This window comes from Lampris incognitus, chromosome 10 (genome assembly GCF_029633865.1).
Source record: "Lampris incognitus isolate fLamInc1 chromosome 10, fLamInc1.hap2, whole genome shotgun sequence".
Lineage (NCBI taxonomy): Eukaryota > Metazoa > Chordata > Actinopteri > Lampriformes > Lampridae > Lampris > Lampris incognitus.
This window is the reverse complement of record NC_079220.1, coordinates 58,120,046-58,147,643: the sequence shown is the minus strand read 5'-3', so window position 1 is coordinate 58,147,643 and position 27,598 is coordinate 58,120,046. Positions and strand designations below refer to the sequence as shown.

The 27,598-nt window shown below is 44.8% G+C and overlaps 1 protein-coding gene across 1 annotated transcript in view; it reads right to left on the bottom strand.

Moving 5' to 3' along the window:
- cacna1aa (calcium channel, voltage-dependent, P/Q type, alpha 1A subunit, a) overlaps nt 1-26,960 on the bottom strand; it is a 153,311-nt gene extending 126,351 nt beyond the window's left edge. The window contains exon 1 of the mRNA XM_056288482.1: nt 26,818-26,960. Within this exon, the coding sequence (XP_056144457.1) occupies nt 26,818-26,960 (143 nt within the window). The remainder of the gene's footprint in view (nt 1-26,817) is intronic.
- Nucleotides 26,961-27,598: the final 638 nt, after the last annotated feature.

The window sequence follows — 27,598 nt, the reverse complement described above, 5'->3', positions numbered from 1 at the left end:
TTCTGCATCATTATGGGAATGTATGAGCAAACGTTATTAAAAATGTGGCACAGAAACATTACAAGATAGTGTTGTACACCTGAAAAAGACCCCCCCCACACACACACACACACATAAAAACATGCACTTGCATCCCTAAATATGCACACATACAAATTGCCTTCCCTCTACTACACTTCACTAGTCTGCCAATGCAGCTCGGACCAGATGCTACCCTTTGGTAGGGAGCCAGCCTCGCTATTAATAAAACCAAGCTTGCCTGAGAGCCATGGATAGTATAGGCCTATTAATTCTAATCCTGGGCAAATTCACTTTCTAGAAAGCATCATCCCATATATATATACGTATGTATGTGTGTGTGTGTGTGTGTGTGTGTGTGTGTGTGTGTGTGTATATATATATATATATATATATATATACATATATATACATATATACATATCAACACAGATACAGGAAAAAAAAGTTTTAACACAGACCCCCTCATCACAACCAAGCACCTCCAACTGCAAATGCCGTGTTAAGGCATCGTGTCCACTGCAATGTATTAAAACGTTTTTTCCCCCCTGTATCTGTGTTGATATTCCGCTCCTCAATAGTTGAGCACTTATAACAACACCATTGACGGTTTCAGAAAAAAAACGCTACACAAACACACATATATATATATAAAATCCAGTGATTCAAGTAAATTCTTTAAAAATAAATAAATTTTATATATATATATATATATATATATACACACAAACACACACACATATATATATATATATATACATATATATATACAGGAAAAAAGTTTTAGTACATTGCAGTACAGGCCCGTTTCATGTGTCGCACACTCAGTGCGCAACACACAGAAAATCAGTGTCAATACATCTATTTCTCTCTGCCTCCTACATCCAACTGCATCACACACTGTTCCACTGTAAAAAGAAAACGTTTTATATATATATAAAATCCAGAGATTCGAGTAAATTCTTTAAAAAAATCATATATATTTTTATTAGGGGTGTAAGAAAATATCGATATACTCGAGTATCGCGATATTATCTTTTGTGATATTGTATTGATTCTCAAAACCACTATCAATTTTTAATTGTTTACATATAAAGGTTTATGAAAAACATGTTGTGTTGTGTGTAACCCCACGACCACTAGATAAGTGTTGTAATCTATCTTCAGCCATTTGACTCTTCCACTCCAACCCAACAACGTAAATTCAATTTAATTCAATTCAATTTTATTGTCATTAAAAACAATGTGCAGGCACATGTTAAAAATGAAATGGGGGCTGTGGCTTCACCAAACAGTGCAAGACAGACACAGACAAACACGGCAAACACAGTATAAACTGTGTCCTGTCTCAGTATAAACTGAGACAGGAAGTAGCATAAGCACAAAGAACACAGGCCTATGAAACCATAGGCCTTATCACACTGCAATTCTTCCTTTGGACTTATGCCTGCAGCAACATAAATCATTTACAGCCAATTTTGCTTATGAAATGGTTCAAAATGGTGTCTTGCTTTTCTCAAAAGTGGTGAGAAATCTGAAAACACACCTTGAAATTTCCAAACCTTAAAACCGTATATTGTGTGTTCAAGGGTAAAATACAGAAAACATTGCAAGTATGTGCAGGTCCAGGTGTCCAAGTGTTCAATCATCTACACATAGATCTGTTTTGAAAGAAATGCTAGCCACTAAAGTTTACCTAGAAATCTGAGAAATACTTTTGTTGAAAAATTTGACCTTTTTTTAAATTTTTGTCAGAATACCTCTCAGGATAGGTGGAAAAAGAAAAACAAATCTCCATAATGATTTTAGTGAGAGCAGCTCTTATTTGGCCAAAAGGCAAGACATCACACTTTAGATGAGAGACATTAAACTGATCCAGTGACTCTCTCAGATTCGTTCGGCAGCTGAATTTATCTTCAACAGAAGAACATTTTCCTTTAGGACTGAGAATAATATGAAACTGAGAGACTGCAGTACAGTCTAATTTGTTCCCAAAATACAGATGTAGCCTGAGGTCCACCAGCGCATCTAGTATATTAATGCAAGCGTTAAACCTGAGTGATTAAAACTGCTGTCTTCTGCACAGGGGCCAAAACTGGGGCCAGTTGAGCCACAAATATGGACAACTAAAACCAAAACTGCAGCTTTAAGAACAACTACAAAACACATGACTCTATCCTACTTTGGCACCATCCTTCATTGTTGCCAAACATATGGAGGCACCTACAGGTTCTTGCAGTCTGACCCATGTGGCCTCGCTCACTCTAGTGTCAGCCAGTAAGTAGCCCATGTAGTTATAGTCAAGCCAAACTACCAAACAACGCACCAGCTTCACAATATAATGCACACTGATCATTTGGCTTGACGATAGCTACACAGGCTACTTACTGACTGACACTCAAGAGTGAGCGAGGCCATATGGGTCGGACTACAAGAACCTGTAGGTGCCTCAATATGTTTGGCAACACTGAAGGATGGTGCCAAAGTAGGATAGAAGTAGGAGCCCGGTCTCACCAGTCTGTGTACAAATAACACGATATTACACTTTGCATGCGGTGCATACGCCAGTCCTTTCCATGAACTTCTGTGGGGAGCTGATGCGTCCAAATACCACGCATCACCTTGAACGGTCATGACGTCACCAGCGCGGCTCAGTTCACCCAGTTCACCAGAAGCACGGGCATCCACAAGCAGGTAAGCAGGGGAAACAATCTTTTCTGTCATTAAATCATGGTATTAACGGTAGTATTTTAGTTATTTTATTAACCCTAACCCTGACCCTGACCCAGACCCAGACCCAGGCTGTGGATGCCCGTGCTTCTGGTGAACTGGGTGAACTGAGCCTTGCTGGTGACGTCATGACCGCTCAAGGTGATGCGTGGTATTTGGATGCATCAGCTCTCCACAGAAGGTAAAGGAAAGGACTGGCGTATGCACTGCATGCAAAGTCTAATATCGTGTCATTGGTACGCAGACTGGTGAGACCGGGTTCTGTCTGTGTCTCCATGTAAAGTGTATTAGTGCTGAATATGCCATTACTCGCTGCTGTAGCTGTAGCTGGGTGCTTGACTGAGTACGTGAATACAAGCACGTGCACGCATAGTACGTGCATATGCGCATGCATGTGTGTGTCAGCACAGCCTGCAGGTAGAGCGCACACTTCCAGCAGGTTTTGTCTGGTAACAGCCACAGCACGTGACTAAAGAACACGGGCATGGAAAAAAATCAATCCATCACTGACTCTCTCTCTCTCTCTCTCTCTCTCTCTCTCACTCTCGCTCTCTCTCCACCCACACACCCTGCATCCAAATCCCCAAAATAGCTCTGCCCGACGTCACTGCACCCCCACACACCCATACACATACACACATACAGAAACACACATTTACAAAGACATAAGCATGCACACACATCCAAGCAAGCCTGCCACTGAAACTGAATTATTCAAGAGTCAGAACGCCGAGCTGAGAGAGAGACAGAGAGACAGAGAGAGAGAGAGTGGGGGGGAGACAGAGAGACAGAAACAGAGAGGGAGAGAGGAAGGGAGAGAGAGAGAGAGAGAGAGGAAAAAGACATGAAAGGAAAGACAGAGGGGAAGGTAGGAAAGAAAAAATGGTGAAAAACATAAGAAGAGCAAGAGAGACAAAGAGAGAAAGGAAAACAGGTGGACAGGTACACACACACACACACACACACACACACACACACACACAGGGAGAGACACTGCAGTTATACACACACACACACAGGGAGAGACACTGCAGTTATACACACACACACACACACACACACACACACACACACACACACACACACACACACATAAACAACTACACAGACAAACATCTTGCTTTTAAAGTCCTGTTAGAGCTTCGGTTGTCCAGGTCACATAAACACGTCTTCTACATGTGCAAAATATAAACTGCAATCAATTTAATTTAATTTAAGTGAACAATTAAGGAAAGAAAATCTTATATCTGCAATCTTGAAACTGAAGTCTAAAGAAAGTCGGGGTGTAAGAAAACATCGATACACTCGAGTATCGCGATATTATCTTCTGTGATACTGTATTGATTCTCAAAGTAACTGTATGGACTTTTAATTGTTTACATATAAAGGTTTGTGACAAACATGCTGTGTTGTGTGTAACCCCACAACTGCTAGAAAACAGTGTTGTAATCCATCTTCAGCCAACTGACTCTTCCACTCCAACCCAACAACGTAAACTGAGACAGGAAGTAGCATAAGCACAAAGAACACAGGCCTATGAAACCACAATATGTCACCTTTCTTACAGTATCACAATATGTCACCTTTCTTACAGTATCACAATATATCACCTTTCTTACAGTATCACAATATATCACCTTTCTTACAGTATCACAATATGTCACCTTTCTTACAGTATCACAATATATCACCTTTCTTACAGTATCACAATATATCACCTTTCTTACAGTATCACAATATATCACCTTTCTTACATTATCACAATATGTCACCTTTCTTACAATATCACAATATGTCACCTTTCTTACAGTATGACAATATATCACCTTTCTTACAGTATCACAATATATCACCTTTCTTACAGTATCACAATATATCACCTTTCTTACAGTATCACAATATATCGCCTTTCTTACAGTATCACAATATGTCACCTTTCTTACAGTATCACAATATGTCACCTTTCTTACAGTATCACAATATATCACCTTTCTTACAGTATCACAATATATCACCTTTCTTACAGTATCACAATATATCACCTTTCTTACAGTATCACAATATGTCACCTTTCTTACAGTATCACAATATATCACCTTTCTTACAGTATCACAATATATCACCATATATTGAATCGTATCCCTGCATTGTGATATGTGTCATATCGCCAGATTCTCACCAATACACAGCCCAACATGTTAGGATCAGTACTCCTGTCTGTGTGCCTGACCGAGGCATGGCAAGACCAACTGGAGTTGGTCCGTGGGTGCTGCACGGCAGCTGCCCACTGCTCCTAGCTACACAGCTAGGATGGGTTACATGCAGCACATAATTTCCCTACAGGGATTAATAAAGTATATCAAATCATACATTTGCAATGGGGAGTCAGGATTGAAACTCTGGTTGCGTGAGATGTTACATATCACTGAGGGAGGTTATTTTCTGATGTGTTCATTGCTTGGAGTTTCACAGAAGAACAAATTACCATTACCGATAATTAGTCAGTGTCGAATACCTTGTTTAATGATAGACCAAAAACACTGAACACAAGAGCAATACAGACTGTAGATACCCCATTAAGTTACGACCACAGCATGAGGGGGCATCCGGGTGGCGTAGCGGTCTATTCCGTTGCCTACCAACACGGGGTTCGCTGGTTCGAATCCCCGTGTTACCTCCAGCTTGGTCGGGCGTCCCTACAGACACAATTGGCTATGTCTGTAGGTGGGGAGCCGGATGTGGGTATGTGTCCTGGTCGCTGCACTAGCGCCTCCTCTAGTCGGTCGGGACACCTGTCCGGGGGGAGGGGGAACTGGGGGGAACAGCATGATCCTCCCACGTGCTGCGTCCCCCTGGTGAAACTCCTCACTGTCAGGTGAAAAGAAGTGGCTGGCGACTCCACATGTATGGGAGGAGACATGTCGTAGTCTGCCGCCCTCCCCAGATCGGCAGAGGGGGTGGAGCAGCGACCGGGACGGTTCAGAAGAGTGGGGTAATTGGCCGAGTACAATTGGGAGAAAAGGGGGAGGGGGGGAATCCCAAAAAAAGATGACATGACGCCTCACTGTTGTAAGTACTGGACTGGATCACGATAAGCGCGCACAGAGCAAGAGGCTTTGTTTGCAGGATTGGTGCTCTACCATAGGTGTGATAAATGCTCCCTACTGCCTTATTTTTCTGATATACTGTCGATGTGTGTCCTCGCAACATGTATGGGAGTTCAGCAATGGACGGAAAATCAATAAAGTAACACGATACTGCGTGGCAACCAGCATATAAATTGTGGAAGAAATATTGCTATCAATAGCTGCTAGCAAAACTGCCTGACCACACCGCCTCACCGTATTTCTTATATATATATATATATATATATATATATATATATATATATACACTGCGCCACAGGCTTGCACACAACTGAAGAAGAAATCATTGATAGAGATTATGACATAAATTTGATACTTGAACCTAAACAGTTCTATAGACACCATATGTGTCTATAGAACTGTTTGGAGACCATCATTATAACAAAATATTGTATTAGTTGAGAATAATTTATATCATTTACATGGTAAAAAACAACAGTTCCATCTAGTTATGCTGTCTTTTAGGGTTGTGTATTGGTAAGAATCTGGCGATATGATACGTATCACGATGGGGGGTTATGATCAGTGGCGGCTGGCCAGTACAGGGCGCTGGGGTGCTGCCCCCTTCAAACATCAAGAGATTAAAATCTATTTAAACGTGTTAAATATAATGTACTTGTATAATGCAAATAATGATGAAATAAAAGTGTTGTCAGTCTGTGAGCGTCTGTCAGCAGCATTAAATACTGGTTCAAATGGTATTTGGTTGATTTCTGTCTGAATACATATACTTCCTGTCTGAATACATATACTTCCTGGGTGAGGGGCGCTGGCCAAACGATACTTTATGTAAGTCCTCAAACTTGTGGCGAGCAGGTGACCTGAGGCTGCTCTCTGATTGCTTTCTTCAGATTTTCCAGAAGGCACAGTTCTGTGCACCCCAGACACTCCCACTTTTATTGGCAGTGAATTGGTTTTGTTTTAATGGTTTTAGATCTAATGTGATTGGACGATTCTGGTAGCAGTCAATCATGTTCACACCCACCACCACGCCTCATCTCGACTGTCAATCATCCACCGTCTACCAACCCTGATAAAATCTATAGGCTGCATGGTCCTTCTTAATAACTCTGTGACTGTGTGGACATTAAAGCTGCGCCAAGGTAAATTCCGCCCCCCCAAAGATTTTTAGCACCAGCCGCCACTGGGTACAATTCAGTATATGGTGACATATTGTGATAATGTAAGAAAGGTGATATGTTGTGATACTGTAAGAAAGGCGATATGTTGTGTTACTGTAAGAAAGGTGATATATTGTGATACTGTAAGAAAGGCAATATGTTGTGTTACTGTAAGAAAGGTGATATATTGTGATACTGTAAGAGAGGTGATATATTGTGATACTGTAAGAAAGGTGATATATTGTGATATTGTAAGAGAGGTGATATATTGTGATACTGTAAGAAAGGCGATATGTTGTGTTACTGTAAGAAAGGTGATATGTTGTGTTACTGTAAGAAAGGTGATATATTGTGATACTGTAAGAGAGGTGATATATTGTGATACTGTAAGAAAGGTGATATATTGTGATACTGTAAGAAAGGTGATATATTGTGATACTGTAAGAGAGGTGATATATTGTGATACTGTAAGAAAGGTGATATATTGTGATATTGTAAGAGAGGTGATATATTGTGATACTGTAAGAAAGGCGATATATTGTGATACTGTAAGAAAGGCGATATAGTGTGGTTTCACTGGCCTGTGTTATTTGTGCTTATATTACTTCCTGTCTCAGTTTATGTTGTTGTGTTGGAGTGGAAGAGTCAAATGGCTGAAGATAGATTACAACACTGTTATCTAACGGTTGTGGGGTTACGCACAACACAACATGTTTGCCACCAACCTTTACATGTTTGAGAATCAATACAGTATCACAAAAGATAATATCACGATACTCGAGTATATTGATATTTTCTTACACCCCTACTAACATGCATGTCTTTGGACTGTGGGAGGAAACCAGAGCACCTGGAGAAAGCCCACCACAGACATGGGGAGAACATGCAAACTCCACACAGAGGATGGCCTGGGATGACCCTCAAGGTTGGACTACCTCGGGGTTCGAACCCAGGACCTTCTTGCTGTGAAGCGATCGTGCTAACCACTGCGCCACCGGGATGTGACTGATTGATTTTAAATAACATTGCCTTTCCATTCGATAAATGTGGCCAGAATATCAAACATTTTTGAAAAAATGTGTGAGGACAGACTACCCAGAGACAGAAAGAGAGAGAGAGACAGAGAGAGACAGAGAGAGAGACAGAGAGAGAGAGAGAGACAGACAGACAGACAGACAGACAGACAGACAGACAGACAGACAGACAGAGAGAGCGAAAAGAAGATTCCTCACTTCCTCTATACTGACCTCTCCATTCCCCACCTCCGCTAAACTTAAGAATGCTGTGGGAGGACAGCCAGATATATTTCAGACTCACTCACTTGCGCGCACGCACATATGCACACACTTGCACACACATGCACACACACACATGCACGTACACACACGGACACACACATGCACACGCACACACACGGACATGGACACACATGCACATACACACATACACACACATATGCACACACACACGCACACACTTGCACACACACACGCACACACATGCACACACACGTGCACGCACACACACACACAAAAGACATGCACAAGGTAGAAAGTGTGTAAGGCAACAAGCAGTGTGAAAGAGTGAAACACTGAAAGAATGACCTCATCCTTCTAATGTGCCCGTAATATTTTCAGTCATATCTGTTCTTTATCATCAACTGCTAAAACAAGGTGGGGGGGGGGGTCTTACGTTTCACTCTGACGTGGGTTATGCGTCATGGGAGAGGAGGGAGGGCTAATACCTTTAAAAAGTGGATACTGTATTTTACAAACACTGACTGACACCAGCTTCTTGTACTCAATACATGGTGTGTTGGGAAGGTGTTTCGAAAAGCTTCATCAATCACAGCCAAGTCAAACTTTTAAAAAGCATACATATTTCCATCATACACATTTCCATCATATATGACTGCTGGGATAGGCCCCAGCATCCCCGTGACCCTGAGAGCAGGATAAGTGGTTTGGATAATGGATGGATGGATGGATGGATATTTCTATCATATATATTTCTATCACACGTATTTCTATCATACACATTTCTATCATATATATTTCGATCATACATGTATTTCTATCAGACATTTTTCTATCATATATATTTCAGTCTTCTGAAGGAAGAGTATGTCAAGAGCGTGCTGGAGGTGAAGAGAGTGTCAGACAGAGTGATGAGTATGAAGCTGGAAATTGAAGGTGTATTGCTGAATGTTATCAGCGCATATGCCCCGCAAGTTGGGTGTGAGATCGATGAAAAAGAAGAATTCTGGAGTGAGTTGGACGACATGGTGGAGAGGGTACCCAAGGAGGAGAGAGTGGTGATTGGAGCGGACTTCAATGGACATGTTGGTGAAGGGAACAGAGGTGATGAGGAGGTGATGGGAAGGTATGGAGTCAAGGAGAGAAATGTGGAAGGACAGATGGTGGTCGATTTTGCGAAAAGGATGGAAATGGCTGTGGTGAATACCTATGCGTGAATGAGAGAGAGGACAGTGGAATGGTCAGGATGCAAGGAGTGGAGGTGACGAAGGCATTTGAGTTTAAATACTTGGGGTCAACTCTCCAAAGTAACGGGGAGTGCAGTAGAGAGGTGAAGAAGAGAGTGCAGGCAGGGGGGAGTGGGTGGAGAAGAGTGTCAGGAGTGATTTGCGACAGAAGGGTACCAGCAAGAGTTAAAGGGAAAGTTTACAAGATGGTAGTGAGACCAGCTATGTTATATGGTTTGGAGACAGTGGCACTGACGAAAAGACAGGAGGTGGAGCTGGAGGTGGCAGAGATGAAGATGATAAGATTTTCACTGGGAGTAACGAAGAAGGACAGGATTAGGAACGAGTATATTAGAGGGACAACTCAGGTTGGACGGTTGGAGACAAAGCAAGAGAGGCAAGATTGAGATGGCTTGGATATGTGTGGAGGAGAGATGCTGAGTATATTGGGAGAAGGATGCTGAATATGGAGCTGCCAGTGAAGAGGAGAAGAGGGAGGCCAAAGAGGAGGTTTATGGATGTGGTGAGGGAGGACATGCAGCTGGCTGGTGTGACAGAGGAAGATGCAGAGGACAGGAAGAGATGGAAACGGATGATCCACTGTGGCGCCCCCTAACGGGAGCAGCCGAAAGTAGTAGTAGTAGATATTTCTATCATACACATTTCTATCATATATATTTCAATCATACATATATTTCTGTCATAAATATTTCTTTCATATATATTTCTATCATACATATTTCTATCATATATTTCTATCATATATATATTTCTATCATATATTTCTATCATACATATTTCTATCTTCTATCATATATATTTCTATTATATATATTTCTATTATATATTTCTATTATACATGTCTATCGTACATATTTCTATCAAATATATTTCTATCATACATATTTCTATCTTCTATCATATATATTTCTATCATACATATTTCTATCATATATTTCTATCATACACATTTCTATCATATATTTCGATCATACACATTTCTATCATATATATTTCTCTCATATATTTCTATTATACATAGTTCTAGCATACATATTTCTATCATATATATTTCTATACTTGCCTGGTGGACAAAAGTGTCATTGGCACAGTTTGCACCCAGAGGTTCCCAAGGAGAAGCTAGATGTGGTGCATACTGCACCTTACTTTTATTTTTATTTTACTTTATCTTGTATAGACATGTTATTTACTATTCTTTTGAACATTTATTTTTACTGTTAATGTTTCCCTCTTGCAGCAACATACCGAGATACACCCCCGGATGTTGCTGTACCTGGCAACAAATACGACGTCGACTCTGTTATAAAACGCTTTCTGTGGCAGAAAAGCATTCATAACTATGCTAAAAGATCTGTCTGGATATCATGTCCTTACCGAGTGTGTGTCTGTGTGTGTGTGTGTGGGGGGGGGTCTTTGTATGTGCACGTGGATGGTGCATGCAGAATCTGCCCCGGGATTTAGGATACGGATCAATTCACACATTTATTATCAAACAGTCAGAGGTATGAGGTAGTCAGATTGAAGCTTCAGGGCAGATACTCTCATGAAAACACACACATGCACACACACATGCACACACACACACACACACACACACACACACATGCACAGACACACACATGCACACACACACACATACACACGCACACGCAAATTTGTAATTTGTGATATTGGGCTATACAAATAAAATTGACTTGACACGCGCGCACACACACACACACACACACACACACACACACACACACACACACACACACACACACACACACACACACACACACAGAGCATGTTGTCAACAAGTGTAAACAGAAGAGCGGAGACGCGTCAAGACGTTTTCAGTCCGTCCCTCAGACTTCAAACAAATGCTTTAAATTAGAAGCCCAACAAAAGAACACACCAGACTGGAGGAGGGGAGGACTGGAGGAGGGGAGGGTTGGAGGAGGAGAGGGTTGGAGGAGGGGAGGCCTGGAGGAGGGGAGGAAGGGTGAGATGACAACAGAGGAGGAGAAGCGATAGAAGAGGCAGGGAGGACAGAGGGAGGTGATGGATCAAATGTGAGTGAAAGAGAGAAAGTACAGGTAGTGGAGCTTGAGAGGAGAAGACAAAACCTCACATCCTATCAGCAAAGGAGAGCGAAAAAAGAAAGGAGGACGGCGGCAGGGGGGTGGTGGAGGGGAGAGGGAGGGTGAGGAGAAATCCGGGTAGAGACAGTGAATAAGGCAGGGAGAGAGTGTTGGCAGATATTCATAACAACATCCCAGTGTGTGTGTGTGTGTGTGTGTGTGTGTGTGTGTGTGTGCTCAGGCTGCAGCATAGCTGGCCAATCCAGTGTCTTCGTTTCTCCACCACTTTACTATGAATGATTTATATGCGACAGGCATTTTGATTCCCTCTCCTTTTCTGTCTCCGTCTCTCCGCTGTTTCCCTGTTTGTCTTTTTCTCTACGTATTGACTCCATCTCTCTCTCTCTCTCTCTCTCTCTCTCTCTCTCTCTCTCTCTCTCTCTCTCTCTCTCTCTCTCTCACTCTTTCCCTCCCTCCCACTTTCCCCTTCCTTCCATGCTCGGTCCTTTCCCTCGCTCCATCGCAGTCTCGCCCGCTCTGTACGGAAACAGTCCTACCTCCCTCCTTATGCCTCTCTCTCTTTCACCCTGTCTTCTCTCTCTGTCTCTCTCTCTGTCTCTCTCGCTCTGTTCCTCTACTTTGTTTATGCTTTAACAGTTTTCATGTGGTCAAACACACACACACACACACACACACACACACACACACACACACACACACACACACACACACACACACACACACACACACACATAACCAAGGTACGTCGTGACGCTATAATCTCCCCTCGCAGTCAGGTCTCTACGTCAAATGGGAAACATAAGGGGGAAGGAGGGTGTGTGTGTGTGTGTATGGGGGGGGGGGGTTCTTTCAAGCAGCGTCAGTTATTTTTAGTCTGGCCGGATGACAATGATCCAGACCCATGGACGTGACTAGGATAAGGAGAGAGACCCATACAAGCAGGGTGTGCATTAGTGTGTGTGTGTGTGTGTGTGTGTGAGTGTGAGTGTGAGTGTGTGTGTGAGTGTGTGTGTGTTCTCATGGAAGGAGAGTGAGCAAGATGGAGAGAGACAATTAAAAGGAGAGAGGGTGCATCCTGATGGCTAAACCGGTTAATGCACACGGTGTTAGACCCAGGCCTTGGTTCAGATTCAGTCCAGGACCTGTAGTGCAACACAGGTCTTCTCTGAGACAAAGACTATATGGTGTGATACGCATGTAAAGAAACAACAACAACAATAATAATCCATCCATTATCCAAGCCACTTATCCTGCTCTCAGGGTCGTGGGGATGCTGGAGTGGCCTGTCCAGGGTGTCTCCCTGCCTGCCGCCCAGTGACTGCTGGGATAATAATAATCATCACAACAACACCAGTGGTCATCGGAGCTCTAGAACTGATGAAGAAGGGAATGGAAAAGTTTACCAACCGTATCCCAGGCAACATCGACATCCATGCTGTCAAGAAGACCACCCTGCTCGGAACAGCCCACATATTATGACGAGTACTGTCAATCAAGTGACATCTGCCCTACAGTGCCTCAGGTCCATAGTGCGGACCTGGCTCTACAGGATGTAAAACAGGTAACACGAAAGAAATCATAATAATAATAATAATCTTACATGTGGGGGTACTAATATACTCTTATACACACATCACAGCAGAAAAACCCTATCAACCAATCAGATCACTCAGAAAAGCTCAACTGATCCACGAATTAAATGTACATATGGCATAATACACACTCCCGTGTGCAAACACTCAATCTCTGACAGACACACACATACTTGGCTGATGGTAAGTACCATTCATGTAGTTACCCGCACACAGCTGTGGGCGAGAGAAAGACGATAAATAATTAAGATTCTGCATGGGAACATAGATCTCTGACTCGCCACATCAACCCTTAAAACACACCAGTTATCTTGCTCTCCATCCTCCTCTCTCCCTCTGTCTCTCAGTGTTTATGTATCCGTGTTCATTTCTCTTTCTTTTTCTCACAGTTTTGCTTCATTTTATCTCCTTTTTTCCCCGTCGAAAATTCTGGTTATGTTCATCTTCGGGTATAGGGCCATTAAGGAAGGGGGAAAAAAGCTTTCTAGCCTTCTCCCCGATGGCCTGGTAGGGTATACTAAAGGTGTCGATGCATACTAGCTGCCACTGACTTATGCCCCTTTTCAACTGCATGGTACTGGCTCAACTCAACTCGACTCTACTCTATTCAACTCTACTCGCTTTACTTTTTGGGATTTCGTTTTCCACTGCAGATCCCACATAGCAAAATTGCTGTGGCCCGGACCCGTCCCACATCCAACACGTCATCCGGCCCACATACCGCGTAGAATGACAGCACTTGGGCAGTCCGCTCCTGTTTGCCAGATCTGGGCCAGAACCAGCCCATAGCAATGCCACATGTGCCACATATTTGTCAAAGGTAGCCCATATGTGTTTTGTGATATTTGGGCCATATTCACTATTTACCACATGGGCCACTTCAGGGTCACATCCAGATCACATGTTGCCCAGAGCACCGCAGCTTTGCCAAAAAAGGCCCACATTTGATTTGGCATATTTGGCCCATATTTGTTGTTATACATGTGGGCCACTTCAGGCTCACATCCGTTTTATCAGGACCAGAAGAAGACCATCAGTGCCGCATCATTGCCTGAAGTGGCCCACATCCGGATGCTGTCTGGTACAGCATCCCCTCACAGCGAAGCCCCGCTGGTCATTTGTGGGCGTGGTGACTAGACTTTCCTCCATTGTCTACCAGCGCCCCACACCAGTGTTTTATTTTCAAAAAAATCAACAAGACCAACTCTAAATGTGTGCTTCACATGAACGATATTCGTGTAAATAAGAGTTCCCTGACAAATTTTTTTTTTTACATATATAGATAATAAACTATACTACAAGTTTCATAAGACTCACTTTGGCATTTCCTGGTTATAAACAGAGCTGTTCAATTTCTCTCTGACCAGTCAGTGGTCAGATTTTATTTATATTTAAACAAATATAAAATATTTTTATTTATTTATATTTGTTATAGTTTATTTAATCATTTTATTTATATTTTATTTAAATGTAAATTTAAATATTTTTATTTATTTATTTAGTTTATATGATTTTGTTTATATTTAAATAAACATAAATATATGTATATTTATTTATATTTTATATTTATTCATTTATATACAGTGGTATTTTCATGGGAATGGGTATTTTCATGTCACCTTTTAGTATGGGCTAAGCTCACTTGGAACCCCAACGGAGGTGGTACCAAAAAAAGTACCTTTTACCAGGTACTATCCCTAACTTTTGCCCTATGGAAAACCAAACAAAGCCAGTAAAGTCGAGTTGAGTCGAGTCGGTACCATGCAGTGGAAAAGGGGCATTTAGACACAAAACACTGGGATCACTAAAATGTCCTCTGGAGGACATTTTTTGAAGCACACAGCACAAATTAAAGGGATAGTTTGGTTTCCGGGATTTTTCCTATAGATCTTACTTGCATAGAGTCAGACGAACTCGTACAAATCCTTCTTATGACGTCTGTGCGTGCAGTTTGAAGGTACATTGAATGGGGAGTTTAGCCTAGCTTAGCTCATTTGCTAGATGTCTACCGGGATCATTAGCAGCTCCTCTCCAACCATCCATTATCCCAACCGCTTATCCTGCTCTCAGGGTGGCGGGGATGCTGGAGCCTATCCCAGCAGTCATTGGGCGGCAGGCGGGGAGACACCCTGGACAGGCCGCCAGGCCATCACACAGGGCCGACATACACGCACACACACACACACACACATTCATACCTAGGGACAAGTTAGTACGGACGATTCACCTGACCTACACACAGAGGACGACCCGGGACGACTCCCAAGGTTGGACTACCCCGGGGCTCGAACCCAGAACCTTCTTGCTGTGAGGCGACAGCACTAACTGCTGCGCCACCGTGCCGCCCCGGCTCCTCGCCAAAGAAGGAAAATACACCATCACCAAAACCTATCGTTAATACTATTTACTCTAATACTATTTACAACTTTGAAAAAAACGTCTTAAATGTTTCACAAGTATACATGTAAAATCCTTAAAATTATTGTTTTAGCTATGGATACCAGTGGCCTTCCACCGCAGAAGAAGACAGCTATGCGTATTACAGAAAAGAAATTAATAATCATAATCATTACATTTATTTAGCGCTTTTCTAGACACCCAAAAGGCTTCACATTGAAGGGGGTAACTCACCTCAACCACCACTAATGTGCAGCACCACCTGGGTGATGCACGGCAGCCATTTTGCACTAGAACGCTCACCACACATCAGCTTGAGGTGGAGAGGGAAGACTCATTGAGCCAATTACATGGGGGATGATGAGGTGGCCACGTGGAGAGAGCCAGGTTGGGAATGTTGCCAGGACACCGGGTAACCCCCTACTCTTTGTGATAAGTGCCATGGGATCTTTAATGACCACAGTGAGTCAGGATCTGGTTTGACGTCTCATCTGAAGGACGGCATCTCCTACAGCACAGTGTCCCCGTCACTGCACTGGGGCATTGAGAGTTGATGTTTGTTGTTTTTATTAGGACCCCCTACTGGCCCACCAACACCACTTCCGGCAGCAACTCATTTTCCCATGACATCTCCCATCCAAGTACTAGCCAAGTCCATACCTGCTTAGCTTCCATCATTTGGCAGAGCCAGGGTACATGTTGGTATGGCTGCTGGCAAAATAGTTCCTAACAATAGTGTAATTTTTAGGATTTTGCATGTACGTATACTTGTGAAAACATTGGTTAAGACAGATTGTTAACACCAGGCTAACAGGCCAAAAGTGTTCACGTTCGGCTTCGGAGAAGGTGTATTTCCACTCTTTTGAGTTGAGCTGCTATTGATCATGGTAGATATCCAGCAGTTAAGCTAAGCTAGGCTAAACTCCCCGTTCAACGTACCTTCCAACTGCACACACAGACATAAGAAATGGTACCTACGATTTTGTCAGACTATGTAAGCAGGACACGTAGTAAAAACCCCTGGAAACAGAAGTATCCCTTCAGCAAGAAATGTCTGACTTGAACCTGGATATCGAAGTGAGAATGAATTGCTACAAAGATGGGTAAAAAAGTAATTTTGAGTAGCTATTGTAAGTTTTTAATCTATAGTTATAAGTATTTATCACTATGAAGATTTGTGAATATATTTTCCCAATATTTGAGAGCCGTCAAACTCACATTTTAACATGCTATTCATTAAGATTTCTTGATTGCACATTCCTTGTGACCTAATTTTCCACATGTAGAGGGAAGTGCAAATGCACACATGGCATCTTTATTTCTCTTACTATAATTTTCCTACTACATCTATAGCCTCCTATCAGAGCCGTCAGACTTGATGAGACCATGTACATACTGTATCAAGATACCCACTCTTTCATAATTTTGCATTTTGTTTCATTCTTCGTCTTTTGCATAACCAAATCTATTCATAGATTTGATGTATATACTGCACTCCTTTGTATATACTGCACTTCCACAACTGAGAATGCATTTTCAAGGGGGTTAATGAACGATTTCAGGTGGAAAATGCAAGTTTCAAGAAATAAGCAACTACTTCTTTATGTTAGTAAATGGTAGAAAAATCTACTGTAGGTACCCCGTGATAAATATCCATGGAGTGTTCATTGTACAGGTGATGCTTAGTAATAGGCAAGAATTTGGATAGTGATTTGAATCCATGAACAGAACAATTCATTCATTGACTGAAGGCTTGCACTTCTATTAGCTATTTAATGAGCTCTCCTTGACTGTCATGGGTGACATGACACCAACTGTGATTCTGCTATTATATTAGCCAGTGGGGTACAGATGCCCCCTCAACAGTATCTTTTTATCTCTGTTAGCATAACAAAATATGATAATTCCCACCATTTTTAGGCACTATATGTCTTCAATTTTGTGTGGTTCTTTGTGGGATGCACCAAGAACTGCAGGAGACACAATTACTAGGCTGACCTCTCAGACATATGCAAGGTCATCCCTGAAAACAGGGATCTTCTATAGGGCACAGAAGGAATGAGGGTGACTGGACTGAACGACAGCTGAAATCAGATAATGAAGCCGATGTTCTTCAATGGTCATATTATCTTTCAGTGGTTCTGTGTCATTTCAGGGTGGGGGTGGGGGAGGCATCTTTGTGGTACAACCAGATAAGCGTATATGCTCAGACCTAATCACATAATCCTGAGTTTGAATCCTGCTCAGGACCCTTGCTGCATTATTTTCCTCTCCAAGATCACCCTCATGAACTATCACCCCCTTAACACACATTGTAAGACACATGCATGTATTGTATTTCATAAAGACCTCAATATGACTATAGATAGCGCAAACACATATCGACTTCCTCTCCCTTTACAACAGCAAGGGAAGAAACACACTATAATGGACAGTGGGGATGCAGACACCACCGTATGGTGTGTGCGTGTGTGTGTCTGTGTTTGCACGTGTATATATGTGCAAGCATGCAGTGCATGCATGTTTTCATTAAAAAGCATGTCCTGCATACAAAAGTAGCTGACACGCAATGAACAGATCTGAATACATGAAGATGCCCTCAGTGATGCATGTACGCAGACAATACATACATGCACACGTCATTGCCAACTAAGGTTCACAGTAAATGCAGGGTAGGACACCAGATTTGGGGTCAGCCAGGTCATGGGGGGATTTAGGGTCAAAAACTAGTCAGACATTGACCCAGGGGAGATCATATCTCTGGGGTCACACAGGACACAGATATCTACTTAGTTCAGGCTTACCCAAAAACAATGTCAAGGTTCATTTGGTCAGACAATGAGAAGACATTCTAGGGATACAACTTATGCAGCACAGCACAACTGCAATTGCATAAGCACATTACAAGCACATTGCAAAGCAAAAGTCAGTGTGCTGTAATTCTTTTGGTAAGAACAAAAAATAAAATGTAAAATTCCAAGGTACAACCAGATTCATTCCAATGCAGTGTATTTATATATATATATAGATAGATAGATAGATAGATAGATAGATAGATAGATAGATAGATAGATAGATAGATAGATAGATAGATAGATAGATAGATAGATAGATAGATATTCATTCACTCGTTCATTCATTCATTCATTCATCATCAGCCGCTTCTCCGGGGTCAGGTCGTGGTGGCAACAAGCTAAGTAGGGCACTCCAGATGTCCCTCTCCCCAGCAATGCCCTCCAGCACCTCCTGGGGGATCCCAAGGCGTTCCCAGGCCATATTGGACATGTAGTCCTTCCTGTGAGTTCTGGGTCTACCCCCGGGTCTCCTCCCAGTTGGCCATGCCAGTAAACCTCCAATGGAAGGTGCCCAGGAGGCATCCTAATCAGATGCACGAACCATCTCAACTGGCTCCTTTCGACGGGAAGGAGCAGCGGCTCTACTCCAAGCTCCGTCAAGATGTCCGAGATCCCCACCCTATCTCTAAAGCTGAGCCCACGATCTCAACCTTTCGGTCACTACCCAAAGCTCATGACCATAGGTGAAAGTTGGAATGAAGACTGACTGGTAAATTGAGAGCTTTGCCTTCTGGCTCAGCTCCCTCTTCACCACAATGGTCCGGTACAACGTCCACATTATTGCTGATGCTGCACCAATCCGCCTGTCAATCTCCCACTCCATCCTGTCATCACTCGTGAACAAGACCCCGGTAGAGAACAATGGCCTCAGACTTGGAGGCGCTGACTCTCAACCCAGCCATTTCACACTCAGCTGCAAACTGCCCCAGTGCGCGCTGGAGCGCATTCTGATGAAGCAAACAAAACCACATCATCTGTGAAGAGCAGAGATGCAATTCTGAGGTTCCCAAAACGAGACACACTCCTCACCTTGGCTGTGCCTTGAGATCCTGTCCATGAATATCACAAACAGGAGTCCGACACCCACCAAAAACGTGTTTGACTTTGTGCCAAGAATGCAGACACAGCTCTCACTTTGGTTATACGAGGACTGGATGGCTTGTAGCAACTGCCCCGATACCCCATACTCCCGCAGTACCCCTCACAGAGTGCCCCGGGGTACACGGTCGTAAGCCTTCTCCAAGTCCACAAAACACATGTAGACTGGCTGGTCAAACTCCCATGCCACCCTCGGCACTTCCGCAAGGGTAAAGAGTTGGTCCGTTGTTCCACGGCCAGGACGGAATCCGCATTGTTCCTCCTGGATCGATAGTCGGTCAGAGCTTCCTTTAGAGCACCCTAGAGTAGACTTTCCCAGGGAGGCTGAGCAATGTGATGCCCTGATAATTGGAGCACACCCTCTGGTCCCCCTTTTTGAATATGGGAACCACCACCCCAGTCTGCCACTCCACGGGTACTGTCCCTGACCTCCACACGGCACTGAAGAGGCATGTCAACCAAGACAACCCAACAATGTCCAAAGCCTTCAGCAGCGAATCTCATCCACACCCGGTGCCTTGCCACCGAGGAGCTTTTTAACTACCTCAGAGACCTCTGCCAGGGATATGGGTGGGGCTTCCCCTGAGTCTTCAGACTCTACCTCCTCCACTGAGGACGTGTTAGTCGGGTTCAGAAGCTCCTCAAGGTGTTCTTTCCACCGCTCAACAACATCCCCAATCCGGGTGAACAGTTTCCCTCCCGGCTGAACACAGCCTGAGTCAAGCTCTGCTTTCCCTTCCTGAGTCACCGGATGGTTTGCCAGAACTTCCTTGAGGCCAACCGAAAGTCCTGCTCCATAGCCTCGCTGAACTCCTCCCACACCCGAGTTTTTGCTTCTGCGACTGCCGAAGCGGCAGCCCTTCTGGCCTCCCGGTACCTGTGTGCTGCTTCAGGAGACCCCTGGGCCAACCAAGTCCGAAAAGCCTCCTTCTTCAGCCTGACTGCTTCCCTCACTGCCAGTGTCCACCAGCGGGTTCTTAGGTTGCCGCCTCGACAGGCACCAATGACTTTATGACCACAGCTCCTGCCTGCCACATCTACAATAGAGGCTTTGAACATGGCCCACTCAGACTCCATGTCCCCAGCCTCCCTCGGGATACATAAGAACTTCTTCCAGAGGTGGCAGTTGAAGATGTCATGGACAGGGGCCTCCGCCAGATGTTCCCAATTCACCCTCACTACACGGTTGGGTTTTAACAAAGTTTTATATATATATATATATATATATATATAGAGAGAGAGAGAGAGAGAGAGAGAGAGAGAGAGAGAGAGAGAGAGAGAGAGAGAGCGAGCGAGCGGGGTTTTTTTTTCGGAAACCATCAATGGTGTTGATAAAAGTGCTCAACAAATGAGGAGCAGAATATCAATATAGATGTAGGAAAAAAACTTTTAATGAGTGCGCGACGCACGAAACAAGCTTGTACTGCTATGTATTAAAAGTTTTTACCTACATATTTTTTTTTCAACAAATGAGGAGTGGAATATTAAGATAGATGTAGGAAAAAAACTAATTCATAGCAGTACAAGCCTGTTTTGTGCATCGCGCACTCATCAGCTGCCAAGTTGGCTATCTATATGCCAAGTTAGTAGCCAAGTTGGTAGCTGATGAGTGCACGATGCACGAAACAGGCTTGTACTGTTATGAATTAAAGTTTTTTTCCTACATCTAGCTTAACATTTATAGCTGAAATAATACCTCAAAATGTATCTCAAGTAAGGACTTGCCAAAATTGTATAGGGTTCAATGCTGCTCATCGAAATGACAGACTTCTGAACTGATCAACCAAATAGATGCATAGAAAAACACATTTCCACTAAAATTCTCTATCAACTTAAGGTTATAGAATTTCATTGATCAAGACTGCAAGAGCATTTAAGGATCTGTTGTGTGTGAGCATTTCATACTTTATACACTTTGGTCCACATATGCAATGTGCTTCAAATGACACACACGCCCAAGGATGTGCATTCACACGGACAGCGGAAATCATTCAATATAACTGACATAGGCGTGAATCATGGAACAGTCGAAATTGTGAAATGTACCTTTAAGACAGAGGTGTACTGTGTCGCATGTGAGTGGCGTCATTAGACCGCGCCAGCACCATTCAGGCGCCTTTCAAGGCAGAAACACCCAACTCCCAACTATATTGGAAACAAATGGAAGAATTGTTTAAACAAAAGCATGTGTCTGTTGAACTCAGATCACATGTAATGTATGGACTGGTGATGAAAGAGAAAACAGAAAATCTGCTGATTAACACAATTCCCATAAATGGCAAAACATTATATACACAAATCTCAATTTATGAAAACCCCACCCATTTTCATTGCTTTTTGTAATGAATTTAGACTGTGTTGTAAATCCCTGAAATGTATGAATCTAAAATACGCAAAAGAACTGCTGAAATGTGCACAATCTGACAAATTAATAGACCCTGAATGTATCAACCTTTAATTCATATTGAAGACCAAATTACGTGAATTTATCATCTTAGCTTTATTGTTTGATTTATATATTTTAATTCACTTTTGTTTTTAACAGTTTTGATTGTGGGTGTTTTACTCAGACACATGCCCAAATGTTTTATACCATGGCTGACTTGCCTTGCTGTTTGTACCAATATTGATCAATACAATTCTAGAAAAATAAATAAATAAATAACCGGGCAGAGACAACATGGCGCCGTCTGACGCCTTGACAAATGCTCGTCGTTTATCAACGACACGTCAGTCTTACCAAGCCGCCATTTTGTCGGCCGTGACCAACCAGAGGCAGCCACACGCAGCCTGGAGTCGGCCGCCGCGCAGCCAGGCGACATACCCGGCCGCTCGTCCGCTCACAGCGCTGCTCAACGGAGTCAAGGCAGAAACAAAGGCGCTCTCTAATGACGTCATTCCCAGGCGACACAGTACGCCCCTGTCTTAAAGGTACATTTCACAATTTCGACTGTTACAACCACAAGGCGAGCTTCCCTTCCAAAAAGGCCTGTGCGATGCTTCAAAATGCTCCAAAAAACAGTTTACTTGGGACATTTTACCGTGTGTCTGTCTGGTTACCTACCGATCTGTTTGGGATACCCGGTTTAATAATTTCTAATGCTGATCTGAGCTGTGTCACCAGCCTGGGAGTCAGCTGTGCTTTTCTAAAAACAAAAGAAAAACCAGAAGGAGTGTTTGTGTGGAGTATGTGGAGGTGGGTGTGAAAGAATGCTTCTCTCTGTGCGGCAGTCCCACGGCTGGCTCCAGAGATGGCTCACGGCTAAACACAGCCGCAGGTCAGGAGTCCGCGAAACAGAAAGGCCCCCGAGACTCGGACATCTGCAGAATCAAGCAGCTATCCAAACCTCTGTCCACGACAACGTCAGTCGGCTGGGCCACGAATCCACTAAATCAACCGAATCAATGCATCTGGCAAACTGGGCAATAGCTCGGGAATCAAACGAAGACATTCAAATCCAGCATGGGTTTCAATGAACTAAAGACAAATCTCATTCTAAGCTTTTATCTCATTCAGTATGCCCAGATGGGTTTTATTTTCAAACGGTTTTGCATATTTCAGATGAGATGAGCCTTATTTTTCACAAATAAAAAAACTTGCTGGGGCATCCGGGTAGTGTGATGGTCTATTCCGCTGCCTACCAACACGGGGATCGCCGGTTCGAATCCCCGTCTTACCTCCGGCTTGGGTCGAGCGTCCCTACAGACACAACTGGCCGTGTCTGGGGGTGGGAAGCCGGATGTGGGTATGTGTCCTCGTCGCTGACTAGCGCCTCCTCTGGTCGGTCGGGGCGCCTGGTCGGGGGGGAGGGGGAACTGGGGGGAAATAACGTGATCCTCGCACACGCTACGCCCCCCTGGAGAAACTCCTCACTGTCAGGTGAAAAGAAGTGGCTGGCGACTCCCAGACATGTGGTAGTCTGCAGCCCTCCCCAGATCGGCAGAAAGGGTGGAGCAGCGACCGGGACGGCTCGGAAGAGTGGGGTAGTTGGCCAAGTACAAATGGGGAGAAAAAAGGGGGAACCCTCCCCCCACCCCCAAAAAACTAAACAAACAAACACACTTGCTAACGTCACACAGTTCTATCGTCTCCCAGCTCAGCCCAGTTTGCATTGGTTTGGTTCGGTTTGAACCAGCACGTGAAACCAAACCAAATGGCGAGAAACTAGGAACCTTGAGGCCACCATAGCCACTGAAGCGCACAAGGCTCTCGAGTTACCTGAGACGACCTTACGATTGATAGGCCAATGGCTGGCGTGGATATTTTAGCTCTAATAGGATGGAGAATTCAACGCTACTGACTCATGGTTTAGCACATAGACAATTTAGCGAGGCCTAAACCGGCTGATGGACAATTAAACAGGACTCAGGCAAGTATGATTCACAGTGAATGGGCCACATTACCAGCTCTTATCTTCTAATGTAAGACCTCTGCTTGCAAAATGTCAGTGCTTGAGAGGGTGCAGTGACTTGTGTTGTGTTTATAGTATAATGCTGTTTGAATTTCAGGTCAAAAAAAAATCTTATATTGCGTTTCGGAATGAAACCCATTTTTGTGTCAAACCGACCTCGGTTTAGAGCGGTATGAATTACTATGTTTACTGTAATATGTAGCCTACCATGGTAGCCTGGAGATAGAGATAACTCAGGAACTAGGCTGTACGCTGATGTAAGGACCATAGGACATTGTAAACGATAAAAACTGTCCTGATACTCATACTGAGGTAACACCCGACTGGCCGTGATGAATCACGGATGTATGAGGGGCCCTACAAGCCGTAATTCATTCTGGTTGTATGAGGGGCCATACAAGACATAATTCATTCTGGTTGTATGAGGGGTCATACAAGACATAATTCATTCTGGCTGTATGAGGGGTCATACAAGCCATAGTTCATTTTGGCTGTATGAGGGGCCATACAAACCATAATTCAATCTGGTGAGAGAAGCAAACGTTTTAAGGAAAGAGGGAGAAAATGGAGCAAGCGTGTGTGTGTGTGTGTGTGTGTGTGTGTGTGTGTGTGTGTGTGTGTGTGTGTGTGTGTGTTGTTTTTTGGGGGGGACGACTACACAGACAGATTCAGAAACAGATGCTGAAAATGAGAGACCTTTCCCAAATAACTAATCTTCGGCCCATCACAAATCATCAATCCTCTTCCTGGAGAACACAGTAATGGCCAACGGCCACTTAGCAGATTAAAACTTGCAGCGTGCTAATGTTGGGCTACATCAAAGAGTCCTCGACCTGTACTACCGTCGTCAATATTTAAAACCACACCCCACTGCACTACTGCATTGTTTTGAGACGATGTGAAATGATCAGTACTCCTTTGTCACATTCTGAACCATAAAAGACACCTGTCGTAACCAACAGAGACCTTACACAGTGTCCACACCGGTTCCTGCATTCACAATAAGATAGCCAACACTGCAGACGAGTCAACCCCATAATTGCAAAACTCTTTAACTGAACAAAATAATTTCATTGGCACTTAATTTAAGTCTTTGGCTGACAAAATGGTACTGTGATGACCACAGATAACTAGACATGCTAGCCCTTGGCTAACGGGTCGCCAAGGGCAACTGGTTAACGTAGTCGCCCGTGGTGCGGGAGATCCGGGTTCGCGTCCTGGCTGCGGCGGTTCCCGGCTGCCCCCCGAATTCACTACATTGGCGTCAGAAGTGGGATGGTGAGCCCGTGAGGCCATCGGACGTGTGCACGCCCAGCGGCGCGAGGGAGCTGGTATGCTGACGCGCGGGGGCGCGCTTCCCGAAGGAGAGGGGGGAAGGGGTGGAGAGTGCAACGACCACGGAAAACTAGACTCGCTAGCCCTTGGTTAGCGGGTCGGACCCGCTAGTCGGCAGGTTAACGTGGTCGCACGTGCTGCGAGAGATCCGGGTTCGCGTCCCGGCTGCGGCGGTTCCCGGCTGCCCCCCGAAATTGCGACAGCACCATTTTAATCTATGCGGGATTTTGAAGAATAACTTTCCAAATATAGACTTCAAACCACGCCAATCAGCGCGATCCCGCTTTCGGCCCGTCTCCGTCTCCGATGCAAAGCCAGGTTTGTGTTGAGACATGGCGCTGACATGATGGAGAGGGACTGCAAGTAGCTCTTGCATTTTACCCGAGACGACCAATTAGTGTAGTTATGTCATGGCTCAAGCATCAGTATGGATCAATACAATCATTACTCCGATTTCCTCTCTTGTCGTTAACGCTCCAAAATGCACACGTGTACGGCGGACGTGTGCGCGCCTGCACACGCACACATTTAGGAAGAGAGCGTGATGAAATAAATCCCCCATATGTCACCAGAATGGTGCAATGTGCTGGAGCCTGAAAGCGCAGTATAGCAAGCTATAGTGGCATTCTCACACAGACTGGTTGTAATGCGTGCAAACACACACACACACACACACACACACACACACACACACACACACACACACACAATCATATATCCTTGAATGCACTCGTGTGCAACCCCCCCCACACACACACACACACACACACACACACACACTCATATCAGCATGATGCAGCTGTCTCTCCAGTTATGATGCGAGTGAAGTATGCTGAAATAGACACACACACACACACTCACACACACACACACACAGCTCTCGTTTTTTCTCTCTCTCTCCTTCTCTTTTTCTCATTTACTCCCCCTATCCCCTCCCCTCCCCTCCCCTCTCCTAGCTCTCCTCTCATGTGAGGCAGTGGGCCTATACGGCACATGCTGACATCAGCAACCAGCAGCACCCACCACGTCTCCCCCTCCCCTCACACACCCACCACATCTCCCCCTCCCCACACACACACCCACCACGTCTCCCCCTCCCCTCACACCCGTCTATACACCTACACCAATACGTCGGGGGGGGGGGCATGCAGCAGGCAGGTCACACTCGAACGTGTCAATGGATGACGGTAACAGCGGTGATGGATAGTGCCAAGCTGCCTCCTGCTGGGGGCTGGTGCAGAAGCCCCCCGGTGGTAAAACCAATCATTTCTCACCCCCCGACCCATTAAGACCCCAATAGTATAAGTAGCCGCCCCAGTATTCATTCGTTAGCTCCAACCTACAACGTACAACCATCCCTTGAGCCAACATGAGGGTGTGTAACGTCATCCGGGACTTTTCCCCAGGCCTGGGACGGGAATGAGTGGTGGAAGGGGAAGAGCTGATATGAGCAGCCTGCACACGCTGAGCGCTCATTTCAGCTCCTACCCGTGCAGTGGGCCTACCTGGTCTGCCGGGGAGCCTACCGTGCAGCGGTAAGGAAAGGATATGGCCACTCGGTGATCTTTTTGGCATATTTTCTCACGAAGTTGTCCTCGCTGAAGATGAAGAGCGAGCGGTTGACGGTGAAGCAGTTCTGACGCACAGGGATGGGGTTGTACAGGGCCATGGTCCGGGCTCTCTGCGCCATGGACTGCTTATACATTCTCTGGGTTCCGGGCCCTCCGGGAGGACCGTGTCCGTGTCCGTGTCCGTGTCCATGTCCGTGTCCGTGTCCGTGTCCGTGGGGCCCTCCTTGTCTGCTACCGCCGCGGCCTCCGGGGCCCCCTCCGCCGGGGCCTCCGCCGTACCTGGCCGGCACCTCGTCTCCGAACCGCGCCATCCTCTGGACACCGGGAGCCAATCTTTAGGAATACGCAGCGGGGAAGGAGACCAGTGCTCAACGGCGCAGCTCCACCACATTACATCCCGTCTGGGTCCGAACGGCTCACGTGCACAGCCACTTCTGTCTCTTCAGTCCCGTGCCTGCCCCGCGCACCTGCACCCGACGAAGGCGGAGCAGTAAATAAGCGGCGGCGGCGGCCCCGGTTCGGCTTCAGCAGACGGGGACGCCCATGTACCGTCTGCTGCTCCGTGCGCTTCTGCCAGAGGCCACTTTGCGGGTGACAGGAAATCAAATGTGCGGTCGGCAGGCTGACTGACTGGCTGGCTGGCTGGCTGACTGGCTGGCAGGCTGACTGGCTGGCTGACTGGCTGGCTGGCTGACTGGCAGGCTGACTGGCAGGCTGACTGGCAGGCTGACTGGCA